The 25,851-nt window shown below is 44.0% G+C and overlaps 1 protein-coding gene across 20 annotated transcripts in view; it reads left to right on the top strand.

The window, feature by feature from the left end:
• The window catches only part of STX18 (syntaxin 18), a 127,937-nt gene that overhangs the window by 84,531 nt on the left and 17,555 nt on the right, over window positions 1-25,851 (top strand). For 19 of the 20 annotated variants that reach the window (XR_011502360.1, XM_044767840.2, XM_070506239.1 and 16 more), the window contains 4 exons: window positions 132-247; window positions 1,967-2,044; window positions 2,210-2,276; window positions 25,131-25,243. Coding sequence is in view for 19 of the 20 variants with exons in the window: in XM_044767840.2 (XP_044623775.1) it covers window positions 132-247; window positions 1,967-2,044; window positions 2,210-2,276; window positions 25,131-25,243 (374 nt within the window). In the remaining variant the exon portion in view is untranslated. Of the gene's footprint in view, window positions 1-131; window positions 248-1,966; window positions 2,045-2,209; window positions 2,277-4,982; window positions 5,029-6,706; window positions 6,714-25,130; window positions 25,244-25,851 lie in introns of all 20 variants that reach the window. The other variant, XM_044767845.2, reaches the window with a different exon arrangement.

Here is a 25,851-nt window from a genome sequence, read left to right as displayed (position 1 = left end):
TCAGTTCGCAGCTTAAATGTCACTTCATCAGGGAAGCTTTCCTCCCCTTCACACCCCATCCAGACCACATTATGTGACCATTTGCTCTGCCCTTTAATTTCGTCCCCCTCTCTCTCTCTTTTCTTTTTTAGCCATATCACGTCTGAATATGGGAAGATGACAGACACAGAACGAGATCAGATAGACCAGGACGCTCAGACATTCATGAGGACCTGCTCAGAAGCAATTCAGCAACTAAGAGCACAAGGTGAGGCGCTCTGAGAGATGCAGACAGACAACCGTGGCTCTGTTAAGTACTTCAACGAGGCTCCTACGGCATTCCCAGTTAGTTCCCTCTTGTGTTCTTATGTAGGTTTAGGTTTCAAAACTAAAATCCTTCTTTCCCTCACCAGTATTTTAACCAACACTGTTAAAAGTGATGAAAAATTAAATAAATGGGAGGAAGGAAGTGGAAAAGATCTCTCCAGACAGAACCCAAAATTTCCTACGGGGCCAGGGTCAGAGAAGACGAATTGTGTGTGTGCATGTGTGCCTCTGTGCCTGTGTTCTGTGTGGCACTGGGGGCAGTGGTTGATGGCATGTGGATAAGGGTGGAAGAGGTGCTCTGAGCTCTCCGCGTGTAGCATTAGAGGGAACTGTAGCGTCACACTGTCATGGTTAGGAGGAAGGCTCTGAGCCGGGGTTGCTGAGGTACCCCCATCTCCACCGTGTGCTGGCCAACGGCCTTGGGCCAGCCACTCAATTGCCTAGACCTCAGTGTCTCCATCTGTAAAATGGAGACATTATGGGACGTCTCTCTTAGGCCATTATGAGAGTTAAATTCTTGTAGCATGCTTAGAACCAGAACTGACACTCAGATGGTTATCATCTCACTGTCACTGATGTTTAATTCTTATCGAGGCGCTGTGAGGGCCTCCCAAGTCATGAATCTTCCTTGATTCTCTTTTAATTTGCTTAGGCAGATACAGAGCACTTTAAATAGTGTGAAGTTCAAAGTGGCCAGATAATGCTGTGCTCTTGACACAGACTTTTGTTTGGGAAGCTTCCAGTAGAACCCTGATGGACTACTTGAGAGTCTGATGAAAGCTATAGACATTCTTGCCAGAAAAAGATACATACACACAAAATTCTGTGTGTAATTTCATGGAGCTGCTGAACTCCTTGCATGAGTCTCAGGTCAGCAGCCCTCTGGTAAAGCCATGATCATCCCCGTGCCCTTCAGGGCCTGTACATTCGTTGAGAGAACCTAGAAAACACATGAACGTCAATAAGACCAGCAATTCCGTACCAAACCATGTGACCTTGGGCTCCTCACTGATTCTGAACCTTAGTGTTTTTATGTGTAAAATAAGCATAATCGTAATTGTCCTTTGGATTGTTTGGACTATTAGCAGTAACAAATGTAAAGTTCTAGCCGTGTCTCCACATAGTAGGCACTCAGTCTCAAAATAAATGGTGGACTGAAAGAAGATGTGAGTTTGTAGAAGAAAGGTGTCCTTGTGGTTAGGAGTCAAGGAAGGTTTCCTGGAGAAGGAAGGTTTGACTCAGTGTCAGAGGGCCCCTCGGAGTGTGAGTGCCTGAGGGGAGAGGACAGAGCCTTCCAAGCTGAAAAACAGCAGCGACTCATGCAGAGGGAGTGTGCAGTTGAGTTTGATTTAAATGTTACTTGATCAGCTTGAGCGCTGGATGCTGCTAACGAACGGGTTCAGCACTCAGGTGTGGGCCGCGTCCAGTATGATCCCTACATGCTGTAATAAACCACAAATTATTGACTGTAGCTTTTCTACAGGGTTAGTCTTTCAATCTTGTAAAGCCTAATCGATCTTACTCTTTTAAAAATGTGATGTTACTGACACCAGACTTATTTTATAGCTGTATTTTAAAAAATACTTTGAATAAAGAAACTGTTCTAAGGAAGCTGATGAATTGTTCTTCAATATCTGAGTATCGTCCTTTTCTGTTGCAGCCCACAAGGAGATCCATTCCCAGCAAGTGAAGGAGCACAGGAGCGCTGTTTTGGATTTCATAGAAGATTACTTAAAAAGTATTTCATTTTATCTTAAAGGTCAAATGTGGCATTTCACAATAGATGGGATGCAAAATTTAGCTTTCCTAGCTGAAGACTTTAGTGTCTCATTATATTTAATGATACCTTTGCCTGAGAAGCAGTTTTAAATGGTCTCTGTTTTGGTATTTTCCCCTGCAACAGGAGTGTGTAAACTTTACTCAGAACAAAGAGCCATCCGAGTTAAACGAGTGGTGGATAAGAAAAGATTGTAAGTATTGTCTCTATTGGTGTTCCTTAATTAATCACAGTAATGATAATGGTGGCAAGTCAAGTTTGTAGGACAGTTACATTTTAAAATATACAGTGCTTGAGTTTCTTCACAAATGCCGCGGCTCGGCTGGTGGAGCACCTACTGCATGCGGGCGCTGCGCTAGACACTGCATTAGCTCACAGGTCCTGTGAGGAAGGGGCTGTCAGCATCCTCACTTCACCGATGGGGAGGCTGAGGCGTGGGAGTCAGGCAACGCACCCAAGATCCTGTGGCCCGGAGGAGCAGAGCTGGCATTGGAGCCAAGGCTGTTGGTCCAAAATTCGTGCTCTTGCCCATCTTGTCTTAAGAACCCTATGAGGTGGGCACAGTTTTAGCCGTTTTACCTCGGTTTCTGACCCCCATGCCCCTCCTCATTATCTCTGAAAGTGTCTTCCTGGGGGAAGAGCTGGGGCTCCCCTGCGAGGCCTTCCTCAGGTCACCCTCAGCATGCACCTCCCTCCTAATGAGCACTCACTCGATGCCAGGGGCTCCGAGTGTGCACCCCACTCCAGCCCCCAGCCCCATTTAGTGCAGGTACTGTTATGAGCTCCCTTTTGCAGGTGAGAGAACTAAACCTCCAGCAGGTTTAATGACTTGCCCAAGGCCACAGAGCCAGGAAGCAGCAGAGCCAGACTTCAGTATTTCCCGTGGCACCTGTCTGTCCCCCTGTTTGTCCTCCCCATTGGGCTGCCAGCTTCTAGAACACAGGGACTGTGTCCTCAAAGCTGCTTCCCTTGCAGCTGCTCAGCCAGCCTGAGGTTGAATTCCTAAATGAACACGGAGTGCTGGGTCCAGGCTCCCACTCTTGGACGCTTCTAAACTAGCTTGGGAAAGATTTGGGGGTGTTCTTTCAGGAGATAACATCACATACTGTTTTAGGACTAATTTTCTTACTTCTCATTGTGTCAGGGTCCCCAACACCACTGTCAGGTTCGGTGATTCTCTAGGAAGACTCACAGGACCCAGCATATAGTCCTGCTCATGGCTGTGATTTATTACAGTGAGAGGGAAAGGGAAGCAAGGGGAAGGCAGCCGAGCAAAGAGCAGAGGAGACCAGGAGTCCCACTGATGCGACTAGTGACAACTTGTGTGAAGTGTCCACCAGGGGAGCTCATTAAGACTCACCGCCTGGGGATTTTACTGGGCCTGGTCATGTAGGTACCTTCCAGCTGGTTCATACCGAAACTCCAGACTCCCAGAAGGAAAGCAGCTGTTCTGCATCAGCCACGTTGTTTGCACAGCAGTTTAGGCACAGTGAGCCACGCTAGCAGTTAGGGTGGTGGGCTCTCCCCCCAAGTCCAGGCTCCCAGACACTGGCCAGGAGCTGAGCTTGCAGGCACGCCTTCCCAAGGATAGCAGTCTCGGGCCTGCTGTGTTAACTCTTCTCTGCACACTTGTGAAACAGATTTGACATGGCAAGTGCCAACAAATAGAAGCATTTGTGGAGGATGGTAAGTAGATGAGCCAAGGTATCTGTCAGCAAATAGTAACTGAGAGGATAGGGAGAGAAGCAAGAGAGAGTCTCTGCCCTCAGGGAGCTTAGTCAGGCTGGGTTGCTGTATAAATATGAAAAATTAGCCAACTTAATCAGGATATGTCCTAATTAGTGAGACAATTAGCAAGTTCAGGGGGGGAAATGGTACTATTGAGGAGCATAGCATAGTGTGTAAGAGCTCAGACTCTGCAGCCAGAGAGCCTGTGTTCAAATCCTGGCTCTGCCACTTACAAGCTGTGTGATTTGGGGAATATTGCTTAACTTCTCTGTGCCTTAGTTTCCTCACTTGTAAAATGGGAAAATTCATAATCCCGATCTTGTTGGGTTGTTGTTATCTTTGTTGAGAACAAAATGACTTGATATAGGTAAAAGACTTGTAGTGAGGAGTTACCACGTGTTAACTTGTACTGTTATCTGCTACTAAGCATTCACCATGTGTCAGGCGGTATGTTAGTTTATTTCATTTAATCCTCACAACCACTCTATTAATAAATATTAGCATCCCATTTTATAGAGGAAATTGAGGCTCAGAGAATTTGGGTTACTTACCACTGTCACGCAGCTGAACTGAGATTTGAACGTCAGGGTAACGGGACAGACTCTCAAGCAGTGGGCTTTGATTGGAGGTAGAAAGCAGAGAATCTGGGTGAGTGGTTAGAGGTGGAGGAGCGTGGGCAGAGCGCTTAGCCACAGCAAGTCCTGGAGGAGGGGGTGGGGCTCTGATGCTCTGTGAGTTGCCATGGCGATGGCGTGGCTGTCAGGGCTCTCACCCACCAGAGGGAGAGATGCCAATTTCTGCTTCCATAACCCAGGCAGACCCCGACACTGGAGACTTAACAGGTACCCCAGGTGAAGGAAGAAGAAGCTGCTGCTGCCTCCTCAGGTCCTGGTCCCAGCAGAGGTTTCGACAAATTAAGATCACTCAGATGGGAACTGTTCTCATTTAGACAGTGAAGTAGTCTCATCTCCTGCCTTGTCGCTGCCCTGTGCCAGTTACTCTGAGCAGAAGATGGAAATAACTATGTGACCCTTCGCAATGTAGTGCAGCCGCCCTTCTTGTCCTTCCCTCACCTTGCCCTGAAGGCATCTGCCTAAAACGTCCATATAATTTTATCACTCCCTTGCTTCCCCTGTCTCACAAAGGTGAGACTGCATCGCATGGCCTTCAGGGCCTTTGTTGGGGGCATACAAGAAATAAGAGCTCTACGTGGCTCTGTAATCTTCACCGCTTTCTCTAGTATTTGTATTAGGGGTTTAGTCAAGGCGAACAAAGAACTACTTCCACATATTTTTTTGTTTCAAAACTGAAAAATCTGTTTCTCTTCCTCTTTTCTATCTCTTTCCATTCTTAAACTTGAAATAGAATCCCAAGCTTTTCAAATAAGGGAGCTGGAAACAGATGTTGGCCGGGTAGAGGTTGTGGTGACTGTGGTTGTGAAATGCTCAGCCTTCAGTTATAGAAATCAATTTAAACAAATCCTGGGGCGTAAACTGATCTTTCTGATAACTTTTAAAAGTCGCTTTTTTTCAAATTGCCTTCAACTAGTTAATTTGTAATTTCCCTGAGGATTTCAGTAGACATTCAGTGTATAATTACATCTATTTTTATCACTTAAAAGAAAGCGCTCAACTTTGTCTCCGTCTGCTGCATTGTAGTCTTTTATTCATTTTAAAGTGAAAACTGGCACATTGGCATCCTCTGGGCACAAAGCATGCCAAATATTAAAGGATCCCTTTGTTTAGAAGTCCGTCAAGCCCTTCTCCTTCCTGAGCAGTTCAGTCCTGCAGTCAGGCGGTGTCTGCAGCGATGGGGAGCCCCGGGTTCCCAGAGCTGGTCAGAGCCCAGCAAGGAGAGGGGCGTATCCATGCCGGGAGGGGTGGCAGTGGAGAACGTGGGTTGGTTATAAACAGGGCAGTGGGTCAGATAAGTAAATGGATAAGGATAATGGAAGCCAGGAAGTGAAAGAGAAAAGCCAGAATGAACCCTGGGGTGTCAGACTGGAATAAAAAGTACTGGTGTGAACTCATGATTTGCAATTTACATAGACAGATATAGAAATAAATATGGTTGTAAATGTATATGTATGTTTACCTGTGCAAATGCATACATATATTTTCTGGCTCTGTTGACTTAAGAGGGCCTGGAAGCAGCGCCACCCCAATAGCGATAAGCATACTTAGCACTCAGATCTTGGCTTCTAAATAACAATTTCAACTTCCAGGAACCAGGACTGCTTGGGGAAATGGCTGATTCTGGGGCTGGGGCAGGGAAAGTATAATATGAGCCCAGAACATTTTGTCATGCCAGAAAGCGAGGAAAGGCTCAGAGAATGATGGGGACATGTGAAAAGGACACACACAAGTTTGAAGGGGCTTCCACTGGCCAAATTAGAGACAATTGAGCATCAAAATAAATGATAGTAGCAGATTATAACCCATTGGATAAAATAGGACATCATGAGTCTGTCTAGATAGGAATGAATAAATGAGTAAATTAAAATTTGAAATTGATAATTACCTAGCATCAAAGCACTCCCTCCCCCAGTACTTATTAATTCCAAAGCGGGAAGGAGTAACTTTACATGGGGAAGCCTGGCGGCCACCACCTTAATCAAGGGATCAAGGTGAAATCCTGCACCACTTGATCGGGTGCAGTGAGAAGAGTGTGAATAGAATGTCACTTTTTTATGCCAAAGACGCGTAACCCAAATCCAACCAGGAGGAGAGTTCAGACGAACTCAGACTGAGAGACGTCTTACAGAATAGCTGGCACATTATTGTGTATCAAGGTTATGAAGCTCAAGGAAGGACTGAAGAAGACTAAAGGGAAATGATGATAGATGTGATGTGTGATTCTGAACTGGATCCTTTTTTTATATAGGATATTATTGAGATAACTGGTCAAATCAGAATGGAGTCTAGGGAAAGGATAGAAGTAACGTATCAATGTGAGTTTCCTGATTTTTTTTTTTTTTGGAGGTGGAGGGTTAGCCCTGAGCTAACGTATGCCACCAATCCTCCTCTTTTTGCTGAGGAAGATTGTCCCTAACATCCGTGCCCATCTTCCTCTATTGTACATGTGGGACACCTGCCACAGCACGGCTTGATGAGTGGTACGTAGGTCTACACCGGAGATCCGAACCAGTGAACCCCAGGCCGCCAGAGTGGAGCGTGCAAGCTTAACCACTATGCCACGGGGCCGACCCTGAATTTCCTGATTTTGATGGTTGTATTCTAGTTGTATCAGAGAGTGCTTTTGTTTTTAGGAAATCCTAAAATATTCAGAGGTAAAGGGGCGTCAGGTTAGCAACATACTCTCTGATGGTTCAGGAAAAAGGATTCTTTGTACTGCAGACTTCTCTGTGTGGGATTGTTTCATAACAAAATAAATAAACCACAAAATACCGTCTCACACTTGTTAGAATGGCTGAAATAAAAATGACAGGTGTTGGGAAGGACGTGCAGCAACTGGAGCTCTCATCTGTTGCTGGTGGGCATAAAGTAATTCTTTATTAGAGACAGCCAAATATTCTCCCACGTTAGATGGCCGTCCTTTGACCCAGCAGTTCCAGTCCTAGGTTCGTTACGCCGAGGCTGTCCTTTCTGCCCGTCTGCGCCTGCTGAAATCTTACTCCTCTTTCAAGAGCTTGCCTAAGGGATGCCCAGCCTGTGATATCCCTGGGAACTTCTACCCTCGGGATTAGGAGGAGGAAGGATTTGTAAAGTGCTTCCGTTTCACGTGGTGCGTTGTTTGTCTGCTGCATTATTTAGTCTTTGCCACGACTCTCAGTGGTAATGTTATTGCGAGGATCCTGGAAGCCAGGTTTCTCATTATCAAAGAAATGAAAGGGAGAAAGCCAGAAGGAGCCCTGTTTTGTTGGGTTGGAATGAAAGATACTGAAAGCCGTCTTATGGATAAGGAAGTTGCGGCCCAGTGCTTAGAAGGTGGGCCGGGACAGTACCTACTGCGTGCCGGCCTCTGTGCTAGGTACGTTCTCACAGGCGATCGCATCCAGTTTCATAAGAACTCTATTAGAAAGGTTCTGTTTTCTCTACTTTGCAGATGAAGAAAACTTGGACAAAGAGGATAGGAAAAAAAAACCCAAAACTCTATGACATTGCAGATAAATGGCAGACTAGAGGTCACACTGCAAATAAAGTGGCAGACTAGAATTCAAGCCCACTTTTGTCTCCAAACCCCATTTCTAAATGTTTCTTTCTCAGGCGGGCAGTCAGCCAATGGTTTAAGGACCCTGTCTCCAACTGTCAGGGGATTTGTGGAATTACTGGAGTACCCTGTCAGCCAGGACAGTCTAGGAGGATATCGGGTCAGTCCTACTGAGCAGCTTGGCGGAGGTGAAGGCTGGCCAGCACTCAGGCAGCTGTGGCTGCCACCCCCAGGCCTCTCCCCTACTGAGCTGTCAAGACTCCTGAAGTCCTCCCCCTCCGCAGCACCAGCCTAGGAGATCAGCGCCAGTTGGGCCAGCTGTTAGAAGATGCCGCCGAGTCCCTCGCACCGAGTACAGCAGTGTGCCCCTTCTCGGAATGTTTTTTTTTTTTTATTAAGATTGTGATAGTTTACAACCTTGTGAAATTTCAGTTGTACATTATTGTTAGTCATGTTGTGGGTATACCACTTCACCCTTTGTGTCCTCCCTCCACCCCCCCTTCTCGGAATGTTTTGAATTACTGATGGGTTGTTTCAGCTGCTTGCTTCTGTTCCTCCATTGGCCTGCATCTTGTCAGAGTAAAAAATGTGTGTGTTTTAGGATTTCACAAGAAATTGTCTGCATCAAGCTGCTTTGCCTGTTCTTACTCCATGGTCATACTTGGAGCAGGAGCAGTGGTAGTAATAGTAGAGTAATGGCTAATTTTTTCAGCTCTCGCTGTAGACTGTGCTGAGCACTTACGTGTAAACCCCTAGCACGGTACTCTTACAGCCGCATTAACAGATGGGAAAACAGGCTAAGAATATTAAGTCACCTGTCATTTAGTAACGAGAGCACTGAAAATTCTGGGAAATGGATGTCTTCTTCATTTCAAGTTAGTTTGAAAATTGGCTAATGTGTCAGGTTGCCAAGTACCAAATCCCACAACTAATATTTGAGGTAAAATGTGAGGAAATAAGTAGTAAATTCAGTAATCATATTTATGTAGTTAATGGCAAACGATAAATCCTCAGTTTACTTTTAAATAGATTTCTCTTTTCAGTTATGATTTTAACTGGCTTTTTTTGCTTACCACCATTTTTCCTTAGGTTTAGCCATGTTGTGTTTGTCAGTAATTTGTCCGTCTTTATTGCAGAGCAGTCTTACATTGTGTGAACGTGCTGCAGCTGGTTTGTCCATCCTCCTGTTGGACATTCGGCTTGTTTCCACTGTTTGACTGTTACAGACAAGGATGGCATGAATATCCTTGCACAGACCTTTGTGTGGCTATGTCGTTTCATTTTTCTTAGGTAAACACATAGAGTAGAGTTGCCTGTCAAACTGGAGATGTTTCTTAAACTTAGTAAGAAACTGCCCTAAGTTTCCCAAAGTGGTAGTACTATTTTACACTCCTCCCAGCAATGCATGAAAGTTGTACATCTTCACCATGATTTGCTGTTGGTAGTTTTTTTGTTTTTGTTTTTTGAGGAAGATTAGCCCTCAGCTAACATCTGCTGCCAGTTCTCCTCTTTTTGCTGAGGAAGACTAGCCCTGAGCTAACATCCGTGCCCATCTTCCTCTACTTTATATGTGGGACGCCTGCCACAGCACGGCTTGACAAGTGGTGCCATGTCTGCACCCGGGGTCCAAACTGGTGAACCCCAGGCCGCCGAAGCGGAACACGCGAGCTTAGCAGCTCCACCACCGGGCTGGCCCCTTGGTGTTGATAGTTTTTTAAAGCATTCTACTGGGTGTGTGTCATGGTATGTCATTGTGGTTTTATTTCCTCCTGTTGTTGGACACCTTTTCGAGTGCTTCTTGACCATCTGTGTATTTTCCTCTGTGAGGTGTCTGTTGAAGTCTTTGACCCGTTTCTTGATTGGATTGTCTGCCTTTTTGTTGGTGACTTGTGTAGGAGTTCTTTGTATATCCTGCAGACAAGTTCTTTGTCTGATATGTGCTGCAGATGTGTTTTCCCATTCTGTGGCTTGTGTGTTCATTTGCTTCGTGGTGTCCTTTGATGAGCAGAAACTTTAATTCCAAGGAAGCCCAGCTTATCAGCTTGTACTTGGACTATCCCAAGGCCACAGAGATGTTCTTTTATGTTTTCTCCTAGAACCATTATGATTCTAGATTTTACATTTAGGTCTATTATCTATCTCAGATTAATTTTTGAAAGGGTGCGATGCAGCTGAGTTTCATTGTATTCCATACAAATAACCACTTGTTCCAGCAGTATTTGTTGAAAAAACTTTCTTTTCCTCCTTGAGTTGATCTGGCACCTTCATCAAACTCAGTTGACTGTACGTGCGTATGTCTGTTTCTGGGCTCTGTTGAGTGTCCTCGGTTGGGCTGCCGTTACTCCCTGCCGTGCTGTGTGGGTCACTGTGGCTTTGCCGTGCGTCCTGAAGTCAGCTAGCCTAAGTCCTCCAGATCCCTGTGTTTTCAATGTTGTGTTTGCTATTCTAGATCCTTTGTATATTTCCATATACATTTTTAGAGTCAACTTGTCAGTTTCTTCAGAAAACCTGAGATTTTTATAGAAATTATATTGAATCTATAGATAAATTTAGGGAGAATGGTCATCTTAATATCTAGCCACAGTCATGGTATATCTTTCCACTTACTTCTATCTTTAACTTTATTTTTAAATTTCTTTTTCTCAGCAATATTTTGTTGTTTTCAGTGTAGAAGTCTTGCTCATCTTTTGTTACATTTATTACTAGATTTTTTCTTTTTTTTATTAAGGTTATGAAAGTTAACATCCTTGTGAAATTACAGTTGTACATCATTATTAGTCATGTTGTAGGTACACCACTTCACCCCTAGTGCCCTCCCCCCACCCCCCTTTCCCCTGGCAACCACCAATCAGTTCTCTTTGTCCATATGTTAACTACCACCTATGAGTGGAGTCATACAGAGTTCGTCTTTCTCTGTCTGGCTTATTTCACTCAACATAATACCCTCAAGGTCTATCCATGTTGTTGTGATTGGGACGACTTTGACCTTTTTTATGGCTGAGTAGTATTCTATTGTATATATATACCACATCTTCTTTATCCAATCATCAGTTCCTGGGCACTTAGGTTGGTTCCACATCTTGGCTATTGTGAATAATGCTGTGATGAACATAGGGGTGCATGGAACTTTTGGAATTGCTGATTTCAGGTTCTTAGGATAGATACCCAGTAGTGGGATGGCTGGGTCATAAGGTATTTCTATTCTTAACTTTTTGAGGAATCTCCATACTGTTTTCCATAGTGGCTGCACCAGTTTGCATTCCCACCAACAGTGTATGAGGGTTCCCTTTTCTCCACAGCCTCTCCAACATTTGTCACTCTTGGTTTTGGATATTTTTGCCATTCTAACAGGTGTAAGGTGATATCTTAGTGTAGTTTTGATTTGCATTTCCCTGATATTAGTGATGATGAGCATATTTTCATGTGTCTATTGGCCATCCATATATCTTCTTTGGAGAAATGTCTGTTCATGTCCCCTGCCCATTTTGTAATTGGGTTGTTTGATTTTTTATTGTTGAGTTGTGTGAGTTCTTTCTATAGTATGGAGATTAACCCTTTGTCGGATAAATAACTTGTGGATATTTTTTCCCAATTAGTGGGCTGTTTTTTTGTTTCAATCCTGTTTTCCCTTGCCTTGAAGAAGCTCTTTAGTCTGATGAAGTCCCATTTGTTTATTCTTTCTATTTTCCCTCATGTGAGGGGTTATGGTGTCCGAAAAGATTCTTTTGAAGCTGATGTCAAAGAGTGTACTACCAATATTCTCTTCTAGAAGACTTATTGTTTCAGGCCTAATCTTTAGGTCTTTGATCCATTTTGAGTTTATTTTAGTAAATGGTGAAAAAGAATGGTTGATTTTCATTCTTTTACATGTGGCTGTCCAGTTTCCCCAGCACCATTTGTTGAAGAGACTTTCTTTCCTCCTTTGTAGGCCCTCCACTCCTTTGTCAAAGATTAGCTGTCCATAGATGTGTGGTTTTATTTCTGGGCTTTCAATTCTGTTCCATTGATCTGTGGACCTGTTTTTGTACCAGTACCATGCTGTTTTGATTACTGTAGCTTTGTAGTATGTTTTGAAGTCAGGGATCGTGATGCCTCCAGCTTTGTTCTTCTTTCTCAGGATTGCTTTAGCAATTCGGGGTCTTTTGTTGCCCCATATGAATTTTAGGATTCTTTGTTCAATTTCTGTAAAGAATGACGTTGGAATTCTGATTGGGATAGCGTTGAATCTGTAGATTGCTTTAGGTAGTATGTACATTTTAACTATGTTTATTCTTCCAATCCATGTGCATGGAATGTCTTTCCATCTCTTTATGTCGTTGTCGATTTCTTTCAAGAAGGTCTTGTAGTTTTCGTTGTATAGATCTTTCACTTCGTTGGTTAAATTTATCCCAAGGTATTTTATTCTTTTTGTCGCGATCGTGAATGGGATTGAGTTCTTGAGATCTTTTTCTGTTAGTTCATTGTTAGCATATAGAAATGCTACTGATTTATGTATTTTGATTTTATACCCTGCAACTTTGCTGTAGTTGTTGATTGTTTCTAATAGTTTTTCTATGGATTCTTTTGGGTTTTCTATATATAAGGTGATGTCATCTGCAAACAGCGAGAGTTTTACTTCTTCGTTGCCTATTTGGATTCCTTTTATTTCTTTTTCCTGCTGAATTGTTCTGGCCAAAACCTCCAGTACTATGTTGAATAAGAGTGGTGAAAGTGGGCACCCTTGTCTTGTTCCTGTTCTGAGAGGGATGGGTTTCAGTTTTTGTCCATTGAGTATGATGTTGGCTGTGGGTTTGTCATATCTGGCCTTTATTATGTTGAGGTACTTTCCTTCTATACCTATTTCATTGAGGGTTTTTATCATAAATGGATGTTGGATCTTGTCAAATGCTTTCTCTGCATCTATTGAGATGATCATGTGGTTTTTGTTTCTCATTTTGTTAATGTAGTGAATCACGTTGATTGACTTGCAGATGTTGAACCATCCCTGTGTCCCTGGTATAAATCCAACTTGATCATGGCGTATAATCTTTTTGATATATTGCTGTATTTGATTTGCCAAAATTTTGTTGAGGATTTTTGCATCTATGTTCATCAGTGATATTGGCCTGTAGTTTTCCTTCTTTGTGTTGTCCTTGTCAGGTTTGGAGATCAGGGTGATGTTGGCTTCATAGAATGTGTTAGGGAATGCTCCATCTTCCTCAATTTTCTGGAATAGTTTGAGAAGGATAGGTATTAAATCTTCTTTGAATGTTTGGTAGAATTCTCCAGAGAAGCCGTCTGGTCCTGGACTCTTATTTTGGGGAGGTTTTTGATTACTGTTTCTATTTCTTTACTTGTGATTGGTCTATTCAGATTCTCTATTTCTTCCTGATTCAGTTTGGGTAGGTTGTATGAGTCTAGGAATTTATCCATTTCTTCTAGGTTGTTCAATTTGTTGGCATATAGTTTTTCATAGTATTCTCTTATGATCCTTTGTATCTGTTGTGATTTCTCCTCTCTCGTTTCTAATTTTATTTATTTGAGACTTCTCTCTTTTTTTTTAGTGAGTCTGGCTAAAGGTTTGTCGATTTTGTTAATTTTTTCGAAGAACCAACTCTTTGTTTCATTGATCCTTTCTACGGTCTTTTTTGTTTCAATATCATTTATTTCTGCTCTAATTTTTATTATTTCCCTCCTTCTACTGACTTTGGGCTTTGTTTGTTCTTCTTTCTCTATTTCTGTTAGGTGTCGTTTGAGGTTGTTTATGTAAGATTTTTCTTGCTTATTGAGGTGAGCCTGTATTGCAATGAATTTCCCTCTTAGGACTGCCTTTGCTGCGTCCCAAATAATTTGGTACAGTGTGTTTTCATTTTCATTCGTCTCCAGATAATGTTTGGTTTCTTCTTTAATTTCTTCAATAGTCCATTGTTTGTTCAGTAGCATGTTGTTTAGTCTCCACATTTTTGGCCCTTTCCCAGCTTTATTCTTGTAGTTGATTTCTAGTGTCATAGCATTGTGATCAGAAAAGATGCTTGATATTATTTCAGCCCTCTTGAACTTATTGATGCTTGCTTTGTTTCCCAAGATATGGTCTATCCTTGAGAATGTTCCATGCGCGCTTGAGAAGAATGTGTAACCTGCTGTTTTTGGATGAAGTGTCCTATATATATCTATTAGGTCGATCAGATCTAATTTTTCATTTAATTCTATAATTTCCTTGTTGATTTTCTGTCTGGATGATCTGTCCATTGGTGTTAATGGGGTGTTGAGGTCCCCTACTATTATTGTATTGCTGTTGATGTCTCCTTTTAGTTTTGTTAAAAGTTTCTTTACAAATTTTGGTGCTCCTGTGTTAGGTGCGTATATATTTATAAGTGTTATGTCATCTTGGTGGAGTGTCCCTTTTATCATTATATACTGCCCCTCTTTGTCTTTCTTTATCTGTTTTGCTTTGAAGTCTACTTTGTCTGATATAAGTATGGCAACACCTGCTTTCTTTTGTTCATTATTAGCTTGGAGTATTGTCTTCCATCCCTTCACTTTGAGTCTGTGTTTGTCTTTGGGGCTGAGGTGTGTTTCCTGGAGGCAGCATATTGTTGGATCTTGTTCTTTGATCCATCCTGCCACTCTGTGCCTTTTGATTGGAGAGTTCAATCCATTCATGTTTAGAGTGATTATTGAAACGTGGGGGCCTACTGTTGCCATTTTATCACTTGTTTTCCAGTTCTTTTGCATTTTGTCCTGATGGAGAGCTGTTACTTTGTGTTATTGTCCTTCTGCTTATCTCCTTTGTTCTGGATTTTGTAACCCCTTTCCTTTTTTTGATTTTTCAGGCATGAGGTTCTTCCTGAGCATTTCTTGAAGAGGAGGTTTTGTGGCAATGAACTCCCTTAACTTTTGTTTATCTGGGAAAGTTTTTATTTCTCCATCGTATTTGAAGGATATTTTCGCTGGGTAGAGTATTCTTGGCTGCAGGTTTTTGTCCTTCAGAGTTTTGAATATTTCATTCCAATCTCTTCTTGCCTGTAAGGTCTCTCCTGAGAAATTTGCTGATAGCCTTATGGGATTTCCTTTGTAAGTTATTTTCTTCTGCCTGACTGCCCTTAGTATTTTCTCTTTGTCATTGACTTTTGCTAGTTTCACTACTGTATGCCTTGGGGTTAGTCTTCTTGCGTTAATAAAGTTTGAGATCTATTGGCTTCTGTCACCTGAAGTTACGTCTCTCTTCCCAAGTTTGGAAAGTTCTCAGCTATTATTTCTTTGAACAGGCCTTCTGCCCCCTTCTCCTTCTCTTCTCCCTCTGGTATACCTATAATCCTTATGTTGCATCTCCTAATTGAGTTGGATAGTTCTCGGAGAGTTTCTTCATTTCTTTTTAGTCTTAGTTCTCTCTCCTCCTTTGTCTGCAGCATTTCTATATTCCTATCCTCCAAATTGCTAATTCTGTCCTCCATATTATCGACCCTACTGTTGAGAGAGTCCAGATTTTTCTTAATCTCCTCCATTGTGTTCTTCATCTCCAGTATTTCTAATTGGTTCTTCTTTATAGTGTCAAGCTCTTTTTTGACATAGCTCCTGAACTCATTGAGTTGTCTATCTGAATTCTCTTTTAACTCGTTGAGTTTTTTAGTAATGGCAGTTTTGAAATCATCATCATTTAGGTTATAGATTTCATTGTCTTTGGGATTGTTTTCTGGGTGCTTATCATTTTCCTTCTGTTCTGGAGATTTAATATATTTTTTCATACTGCTTGATGGCGTGGATTTGTGCCTCCGCATAGAGATAGAGTTTAGTCGCTGCTTCCACTTGTTGCGACTGGTGTGTCGGTGGGGGGGGCAGCTGTTTAGACTGCACCAACCAGGAACCCTGTCAGCTGTTACTGACTGGACCTGGACCCCTCCTCGTAGTCACAGTGGTCCTGTGGGGTCCCTCGTCGGTTGTGGGGGCAATTGCAAGGGGGCCTCAGGCTGCTGGTGCCTACTGTTGCAGCCCACTTAGATGTGCTCCCTCCTTGTGGTCTGCAGTGGTATTGTGGGCTTCCCCAGCAGTCAGGAGCAGGATCACCTATAATCGCCACTTTGTCCCTAACAGAGCCCACCAGCTCACACTTGTCCACTATAGGTCCCAGCAGAGCTATGAGTATCTTCTGCAGTCTGTCGTTAGCTCACCTAGCTGTGCTACTTTTGCCCCAGGGCCTTCCTGCCTTGCGATTGCCAGTCAGGACCTCTCCACTAGTGCTGTGCAGAGGCTTTCACTGAGGCTGCTGTAGGAACCTGGAGTTCCCCCCTGGGCTATGTAGCTGTTTCACCGGAGCTCCACTCTGCCCCACTCCACTCTCACAGGATCTCTGAGAGCCCCTTACCTTGTCTGGGACACGGCCAGAGTCTGTGGGCCTGGCGGTGGCTTGTAAGCTGCTGCCTTGTGGGGAATTCTGCTCTAGGGAGCTTCCTGGTGTTCCAGTTGTTGGGCAGGGCCTCCCTGCCAATGGCGAGCAGAGGCCCTCCCTGCTGGGGGGGTGTGGGACCCTGGAGCGTCCCCCCGGGCCGCAGAACCGGGTGTTGGAGCTCCACCCAGTCCCTAAGCACGTCCACAGGAAGTCCGGGCACCCCCTGCACCGACCCGTGCACCGGAGACCGTGGGCCCAGCAGCAGCTGGCGGTCTGGTGCAGTGCCAGGGAATCCACCCGCCGGGAGCTTCCCTTTGTTCTGGATTCTGGGGGGGGCCTCCCAGCTAATGGCGAGCAGAGGCTTTCCCTGCCGGGGGGGTGCAGGACCCTGGAGCCTCCCCCTGAGTTGCAGAGCTGGGCGCTGGAGCTTCAACCCTGTCCCCAAGCACATCCACGGGAAGTCCGGATGCCCCCTGCACCAACCCGTGCGCTGGAGACCGTGGGCCCAGCAGCAGCTTGCGGTCTGGTGCCGTGCCGGGGAATCTGCCCACTGAGAGCTCCCCTTTGTTCTGGATTCTGGGCTGGGCCTCCCTGCTAATGGCGAGTGGAGTCCTTCCCTGCCGGTGGGTGCGGGACCCTGGGGATTCCCCCTGTGCTTAGGTGTAATCGCGGGGGGCTTGAGTAGGGCTATTGTCACCTGTTTCCACCATCGCTCTGCTGGTGAGTGCACACTCCCGCCCTTGGTGTGTGGCGATGCTATGGGGGAGTCCGCTGGAAGGGGGAGTCTGCTGGAAGCGAGCCTCCTGCAGGAACTAGGCTGTCCGGGGGTCAGGGGTCGGAGAGTTTTCACCCATTTCCACCTCCTCCCGGGGGGAAGTCTGTCCGCCTTCCGGTGTATAGTAGTACGAGACTCTTAGGCGTCTTGAGATGCTATCTGGGTATCCTGTGTTAATCGGTGAATGTCCAATTAGTTGTAGATTCGACGGGGGAGAGACGAAGAAGACCACTCACTCCGCCATCTTGGTCCCACCTATTAGCACCCTCTTATTGCAATTGTCCTCTTAATTGGGTTGGTACCCAGTGTAGCTGGTTGCTAGGCTCAGGGGCGTACAGTTGTGATAGGCCTGAGGCCAACAAGGCTGTTGTCAGTTCTCTTAGGAGAACAGCTGAGAGGGGCTAGCCCTTGGCATGGAGGCACTCAGTTGTTTCAGGCTTTGGAAGGTGGGGCTGATCCTTTTTGTGGCTATTTGTGAAACACAAGTCTTCTGCCGCTGATAAGCCTCACCCCCCTGTGGACCACATACACTGTCAGCACAGTCCTGGTCCGTGCACACTTCTCAACCCCCTGGAGTGTACCCCACTGCCACACTGCAGAGGCCCCACCTCTGTCCCAGTGCCCCCCACAGTTCACCAGGTCCTCACACAAGCCCTGCCCCACAGAGGCAGACACCGTTGCCTGCCTGTAGAGGATCAAGGCATTCAGTCAATGCAGGCTGAAAAGTAGCCTGAGGGCTTGCTGTTAGGTGGGGCCAGTCCCTAGGGTGGGTTGCCTGCCCTGGCTGAACTGGATTAAATCTGTGCTCTAGTGGGTGTGGCAGGCCCCTGGGCTAACAGCCCAAGGGATGCACCTCAATGGCCCCCACCTGTGTCTGTATCAGCACGCCTGCACCAGCTCAGAACAACGGCCCCCACCAATGTCTCAGTCTCCGGAGAGGATCCTCTTCTCACCAAGATGCCCCCAGAGCCCACCAGGTGAGTCTCATTTCACCAAAGGACAGTCAGCCTTCTCTCTGGTGATTTTAGGTTGCTGCAATGAGTGAGTTTGTGCGTGGGCCCTTTAAGACCCGGATCTTTTCGGCTTTCGGCCGATAGCTTTTCTGGGGTGTCCTCGCTGCAGTTAATAGCCAGCAAAGCCAGACAGTAACACCCCCCTCTCAGTTGGGCTAAGTCCGAAGGATGGTTATAGCAATATTGCCCCCGCTCCAGACCTCACTCCTCCAGGGAGGGCTGCGTACCTTAGGTTGGCTCCCGCCTGGCCAGCTGAGAAGCTCCGCTGCTCCCAAAGGTGGCTTTTTTCCTCTCTGGCCGGAGTTACTGCCTCTTCTGCTTTCGTCAGGACTGTCGCTTGTTGTGGGGGTTCTTTCTATCCAGTTTTCAGTTTTCAATCCAGGGTGATTCTTCCTAAAATTGTTGTAACCTGGTTGTGTTTGTGGGAGGAGGTGAGTTCAATGTCTGCTCACAGCACCATCTTGACGAGACCCCCACCTATTACTAGATTTTTTGATGCTGTTGTAAATGGTATTCTTTTATTAACTTTCTTTTTCTTTGCCAGTATATAGAAATACAATTGATTTTTTTTTTAGAGAGAGAGATTTTATTTTACCTTTTTCTCCCCAAAGCCCCCCGGGTACATAGTTGTGTATTTTTAGTTGTGGGTCCTTCTAGTTGTGGCATGTGGGATGCAGCCTCAGCATGGCTTGATGAGCGGAGCCATGTCTGTGCCCAGGATCCGAACTGGTGAAACCCTAGGGCCGCTGAAGCGGAGCGCACGAACTTAACCACTCAGCCACGGGGCTGGTCCCTACAACTGAGTTTTGTATATTGACCTTCTTTCCTGTAATCTTAATAAATACACAGATTTGCTCTAATAGCTTTTTTGTAAATTCTATGTAATTTTACACATAAACAATCATACCATATGTAAATAACAATAGTTTTACTTTTTAATCTTTATACCTCTTGTTTCTTTTTCTTGCTTTATTGCACTGCTCAGGACCTCTAGTACCATGTTGAGCAGAAGTGGCTGGAGTGGACATCCTTGCTTTGTGATTAAGGGGCAAGGTTTTAATGCTTCACTGTTAAGTGTGATGTTAGCTATAGGGATTCTCTTCTTTGCCAGGGGTTCTCAAAACTCCCTTCAAGTGCAGTGATTTGCTAGAAGGACTCACAGCACTCATAAAAGCTGTTAGATCATAGTTATGGTATAGTATGGTGAAAGGATACAGATTAAAATCAGCAAAGGGAAAAGGCACATAAGGCAAAGTCCAGGAGAAACCACATGCAAGCTTCTAGTTGTCCTCTCTCCCCCAGTGGAGTAGTTCACACAGCGCTTAATTCTCCCAGCAACGAGAATGTGTGATACGTGACAACAGGTACAGCATATTGTCGATCGGGGAAGCTCACTGGAGCCTCAGTGTCCAGGGTTATTAAGGGACAGTCATGTAGGCATGGAGCGCCTGAGTAACTGACCTTAGGTACTTAGTCTGCAGCCCCTCCAGAGGTCAGACTCGTACAGCTTGGTCCAAGGCCCCCATCACAAATCACATTGTTAGCATAAACTGTCTGGTGTGGTCCAAGGCCACAGGTATACAAAAGTACTCTTTTCAGACAGGATATTCTAAGAGCTTGGAGGTTATCTCCCAGGCACTGGCCCAGGGCCAGTTTCTTTGTGATGTGTAGAGTCAGAACACTCCCCTGCCCCCCAAAGAAGGTGGAGTCAGCCCTTTCCTGCACACTTTCTAGTCCTAGTTTGCTGAAAGTTTTTATCATAAAAGTGTCTTGAATTTTTCAAATGCTTTTTCTGCATCAAATGAAAGGATCATGTGGTTTTCTTCTTTTCTGTTAATGTAGTGTATGACATTGATTGATTTTCAAGTGTTAAAGCAACTTTGCATTCCTGGGATAAACCCCACTTGTCAGGATGCGTTGTCTTTATGTATTGTTAAATTTAGTTTGCATATATTTGCTAAGGATGTTTCCATTTATGAGCATGAGGGTATTTGTCTAATTTTCCTTTCCCGTAATATCTTTATTAGGTTTCCATATCAGAGGAAGTTTTGTAATTGTTCTTTCTCCTCGCTTGTTCAGGTCTACTCTATCTTTACCTTAGTCCTCATCTTGGGGGAAAACATTTAGTCTTTCACCATAAAGTGTGATGTCAGCTGTAGATTTTTTGTAGATATGTTTTATCAGATTAAGGAAGTTCCTTTCTGTACACACTTTTCTCCGCCTCACTTGATTGCTCTGTAGCAGTATATAAAGGGATTCTTCATTCCTTTTTACAGCTCCGTGGTACTCCAGAGTTTATTCAGCCAGTTCCATGTTGATGGACATAGGGATTGTTTCCAGGCTTTTGGTGTATTAAAGTTGAATTACAAAATTGCTACAATGTGCCTTGCACATACCTTTTAATATTATTGCTTTATCTTTGGGATAGATTCATAGAAGTGAGATTGCTGGGTTAGAGAGTAAGTACATATGTAATTTTGCTAGATATTACCAAATTCCCTGCCAAAGGAGTTAACGCCATTTGGCAATCATACCATCAGTATATGAAAGTGCCTGCGTCCCCACAACCTGACCAACCGCTATGTCTTCAAACTTGTTGTTTTTGCCAGTCACACTAGGCAAGAAATGGTGTCTTAGTGTAGGTTGTAACATGCCTTATCTTATGAGATTAAGCACCTTTTCAGGTTAAACAGCTATTTGCTTTTGTTTTTCTCTGAACTCTCTTGTCTAGTGTGCTGTTGGGTTGCTGTCTTTCATCCTCTTTTTACTTTACTTATGGTGTTTGTTTTTTAATAGGTTTTATTTTTTAGAGCAGTTTTAGGTTCCCAGCAAAAGTGAGCAGAAAGTACAGGGAATTCCCATATATCCCCTGTGCCCATTCACCCACAGCCTCCCCGATTGTCAACATCGCCCACCATTTATGGTATTTTTTGTCATGCAAAAAAATATATTTAAAAAATTTTATGTAGTTAAATTTATCAGTGTTTTCCTTTATTGCTTCTGGGTTTTGAGTCCTGGTGAAGTTTTGTCCACTCCTAAGTTACAGAAGAATTCACCCATATTTCTCTCACATGTGTGGTTCATTTTTCATGTCCGTATCTCTGATGCGTTTGGAATTTATCTTGGTGTACAGTGTAAGGAAAGGAAACACTTTGATCCTTTTCCCATGTAACTACCTATTTATCCCAGCCCCACTTATTAAACCTTTATTGTATACTAAATATCTATACACAACTGAGTCTATTTTGGGATTTTTCTGTTCCGTTTCATTGGTCTATCAATCTTTTCATGCTCTAATATCACACTTTCTTTTTTAGAATTTTCCTGGCTATTCTTCTCTCCAACCTCCCACCACATTTTGTTATAAACATTTTAAAACATTTAGCAAAGTCAGATTTGACAGTGAACACTGTATACCTACCACCTACATTTTACCATTTACATTTTACTATGTTTGCTTCTTTCACCCATCTATCCTTCTGTTTATTCATTTAGCCCTGCAAACATCAGTATACTTCCCCTTAGATACTTCAGCGTGCAGATCGCTCACTAGAGGTCAAGATTTGTTTGCAGTTATTCTGACCATTCTTGCATGTTTCCAAATGAATTTCGTAATTGACTTGTCTGACTTCAGGATGGGACCACATTATGGTTATAAATTAACTTAGGGAAAACTAACATCTTTATGATATTTCCTTTTTCTATCCAAGAATGTAATATATTTTTCCATTTGTTACAATATATTTTTGTCTCTTTCAAGAATGTCTTTGAGTTTCTTACATGGATTGTGGACTTTTCTTGTTAAGTTGGTGTGTACTGCAGTTTTTATTGTTATTCTTAGTTTTTTTATTTTGCTTTGGCTGTTGCAAATGGGATTTTCTCTTTCGTTATATCTTCTAACTGGAAACCAGGTACTTTTTGATGAAGATTTAAGTCATTTTTTTGTTATTGTAAACAGTGCTCTGATGAATATCCTGTAACTATATCTTTGTGCAATTTGTGATATTTAGAATAGCAGATTGTATTTTCCAAAGATGGCTGCATCCAAATGTATCCCATCCCACATGCTCTTCTTGAAATGTGATGATGTCACTGCTTCATTGAAAAGGAGAGGTGAGGTCTGTGTTCCCTCCCCTTGAACCTGAGTGGACCATTGCAACTGCCTGGGCAGTAGAATATGGCAGAAATGACAATGTATGGCTTCTGAGGCAAAGTTATAAAGGCATTGAAGCTTCTGCTATAGTCTCTGGGACTGCTTGTTCTGGGGGAATCAAGTTGCCATGCCAGTAACACACTCACACAGCCCCAACAAGAGGAAGTGAGGCTCCTAGCCGGCACCACCTCACGGCTATGTGAAAGAGCCTCCTTGGAGGCAGCTCCTCCAGCCCCAGTCAAGCCTTCAGATGATGAGGTCCCAGCTGCACCCTCCTGAGAACCCCGAGTCAGAACTGCCCAGCCAGGCTGCTCCCAAATTCCTGACCCCAGAAACACTGATAGATGGTGAATTGTTATTGTTGTTTCAAGGCACTAAGTTTTTGAGTGATTTGTTACTCAACCCTAGTAACTGGAACAGTTAGGAAGATTGTTATTATAGTTACTTTTTAAAAAAATTTTTTCCTTTTTTCCTTTAGGGAACATCAGACCTGAGCTAACGTCTGCTGCCAATCCTCCTCTTTTTGCTGAGGAAGACTGGCCCTGAGCTAACATCCGTGCCCATCTTCCTCTGCTTTATAAGTGGGATGCCCGCCACAGCATGGCTTGACAAGCCGTGCTTAGGTCTGCACCTGGGATCTGAAGCGGTAAACCCTGGGCCGCTGAAGTGGAACAAGCGAACTTAACCGCTGCACCACCAGGCCAGCCCCGATATCATAGTTACTTTTGAGAATTCTTTTATTGGTGTTGGAGAGGAGCATTTCCTAAACAATCTTTCTTGGAACACTAGTCTTTTGGAAAAATTCTGTGAAAATGATCCCTGCAATCAGATTATTTGGAAAAGACGTCCTTTTTGGAAATTCAAAATGTATTTTAGTATATTAAAGGCTCTGAAAAGTTGTAGCATAAAATACCTGTCTAGCTTTGACTCGGTTTTCTCAGACTCAGTTGGCCACAGAAGTCCTTTCTCATGGAACGTAGTGGGTGGAATCTCCTCTCCATGGAATAGTTGTTAAGACCGTGGCCTCTGAGCCCTGAGGTCACATACCAGCCCAGCCATTTAGTAACTGTGTGACCTGGGCAAGTTTCCTAACTTCCATATACTTCAATTTCCTCCTCTGTAAAAAGGTCATTAATACTGGTACTTACCTTATAGGGAGGGGTGGCATTAAATAAATTTATCCATATAAAGTGCTTAGAAAAATGCCCAATATGTAATACGCCCTGAGTAAGTGTTAGCTGGCATTAATATCATCCTTATATATATTTACATTGTTCTTTTTATTTATAGTCTCTCTGCCTAGTAATATGAATTTATCATAGCCCTTTTTAGCAATCTGCCTATACTTTTCATAGTTCTAGGTGGATTCCAATAAAGCTATTACAAGGCCCATTGTTTTTTTTTTTTTTTTTTTTTTTTTTTTTTTTTTTTTTTTTTTTTATTTTTTTTTAAAGATTTTATTTTTTCCTTTTTCTCCCCAAAGCCCCCCGGTACATAGTTGTGTATTCTTCGTTGTGGGTTCTTCTAGTTGTGGCATGTGGGACGCTGCCTCAGCGTGGTCTGATGAGCAGTGCCATGTCCGCGCCCAGGATTCGAACTAACGAAACACTGGGCCGCCTGCAGCGGAGCGCGCGAACTTAACCACTCGGCCACGGGGCCAGCCCCCAAGGCCCATTGTTTTATAACTAAAACTTTTTTTCTCCTATTCGCCATTTACTGACAATTATAAAATGTCATTCATTCAACCATATTTATTAAACACTGAATGCCAGGCACTCATGTAGGATCTGGGGCTCTGCAGCAAGCACGACTTATAAACTCAAGGACCCTGCTCTCAGAGCGTGCACTCCAGTGAGCAAGACAGACAGTAAACAAGTCAGCTAGCAAGGTCATTGCAGATGTCAGTGACCGCCATGAAGAAGACAAACCGGTGCTGTGGTACAGAGTAAGGAAGGGGCCTTTTTGAGAGGGGAAAGTCAGAGAGGGCCTGACTCTCTGAGTGGGTGAGATGGAGCCTGGCCCTGAAGGTGGACAATACCACTGCTCTGGGAGGTGCCCTGAGGCAGATGCCAAGGGCAGAGGCCTTGGTTCCTGAGACAGGGTCGGTTCCATCCAGTGGATAGTTAAAGATTTGTGCTTTTATCGTCTTCAGCAGCCTGGGGTTGACAGTTTCAGATCCCAGGCACAGACCTACACACTGCTCATCAAGCCATGCTGTGGTAGTCCCCCACATACAGAATAGAGGAAAATTAGCACAGATGTTAGCTCAGGGACAATCTTCCTCACCGAAAAAAAAAAAAAAAAAAACCCCAAAAAACAAAAAACTTACAGTGTTTAAAAAAAGATATTGGAAAACCAGTTTAAAAATAAGAAAAGAAAAGGATTTGTGCTTTTATAGTTAAATTACTTTAAGATATTTCTTATGTATATTACATAACACACTTGTGTGTATTCACCAATACTTTTCATTGGTGTAAAACGACCGGCTTCTGGATTTGTTGAACTTGGAACAGTCGGCTTTTGCTGCCCACACGTTGAGAGTGGTGTCAGTACGTGGAGCGGGCTCGTACGTTCTCTTTCAGCATATACTGGCTGCCCTCTCCCCGGCGTGCTGTGGCAGGGAAAGCATAGTCCTCACCCTGCAGACAGTGACACCAGTCCCCTGTGATAATTGCCCTCTGAGAGCTGCGTCGGGGTGGTCACTGGCCCCAGAGGCTGTACGTCTGCTCCCTGGTAGACTGCAAGGAACAGCTGTGCAGGGGCCATGTGTGACTCCTTTCTGTTGTCAAGAAAGAACTCTGTTGTATAAGTAAATTTTATGACTGCTAATTGTTTCTTTTTAGATCTAAGCTGGAACCAGAACCAAATACAAAAACAAAAGAATCCATGTTTTCTGAGAAAGTTTCACAGAATCCAAAAGACTCTGAAGAAAAGCCTATCACTGAGGAATATCCAGGTAAGTTAAAATCAAAGTCTTGCCTTGCATCTCTTCCTTATGACATGTTGGCAAAAATGCGAAGCAGAGAAAAGAAGGCACGCAATCCCAGACATCTTGTGGTGTTTGTATTTGCCTAAAGCAAAGGAAACATGGAGGAACAGCGTTTTTTTCTCTCACAGTTGGATCTTATTGACTGCTGCTGGGGCAGGGCAGGAGGACCTCCCCAGTCACCTGGGAGCTGGCAGGGTCCAGGAGAAAGGGCCTGACATCACTGTGTGCCAGTCAGGTGGGGACTGGAGACTCAGAATCAGGGGGAAGTGCAAGGGACTCAGGGGAGCCAAAACAATCTTGAGAAAGGAGAGCAAAGTAGGGGACTCACACCTCCTGATTTCACAACTTCCTACAAAGCTACAGTAACCAAGACAGTGTGACACCGGCACAAGGATAAACATACATACATAGATCAATGGAATAGAATTGAGAATCCAGAAATAAAACCATGTGCCCACAGTCGACTGACTTTTGACAAAGGGTGTGAAGAACAGTCTCCTCAACAAATGGTGCTGAGAAAACTGGACATCCATATCTAAGAGAATGCACCTCAACCCTTACCTCACACCATATAC

The sequence above is a fragment of the Equus asinus genome, chromosome 3 (genome assembly GCF_041296235.1).
Source record: "Equus asinus isolate D_3611 breed Donkey chromosome 3, EquAss-T2T_v2, whole genome shotgun sequence".
NCBI classification, from domain to species: Eukaryota; Metazoa; Chordata; class Mammalia; order Perissodactyla; family Equidae; genus Equus; species Equus asinus.
This window is presented reverse-complemented; position numbering and strand designations above follow the sequence as displayed.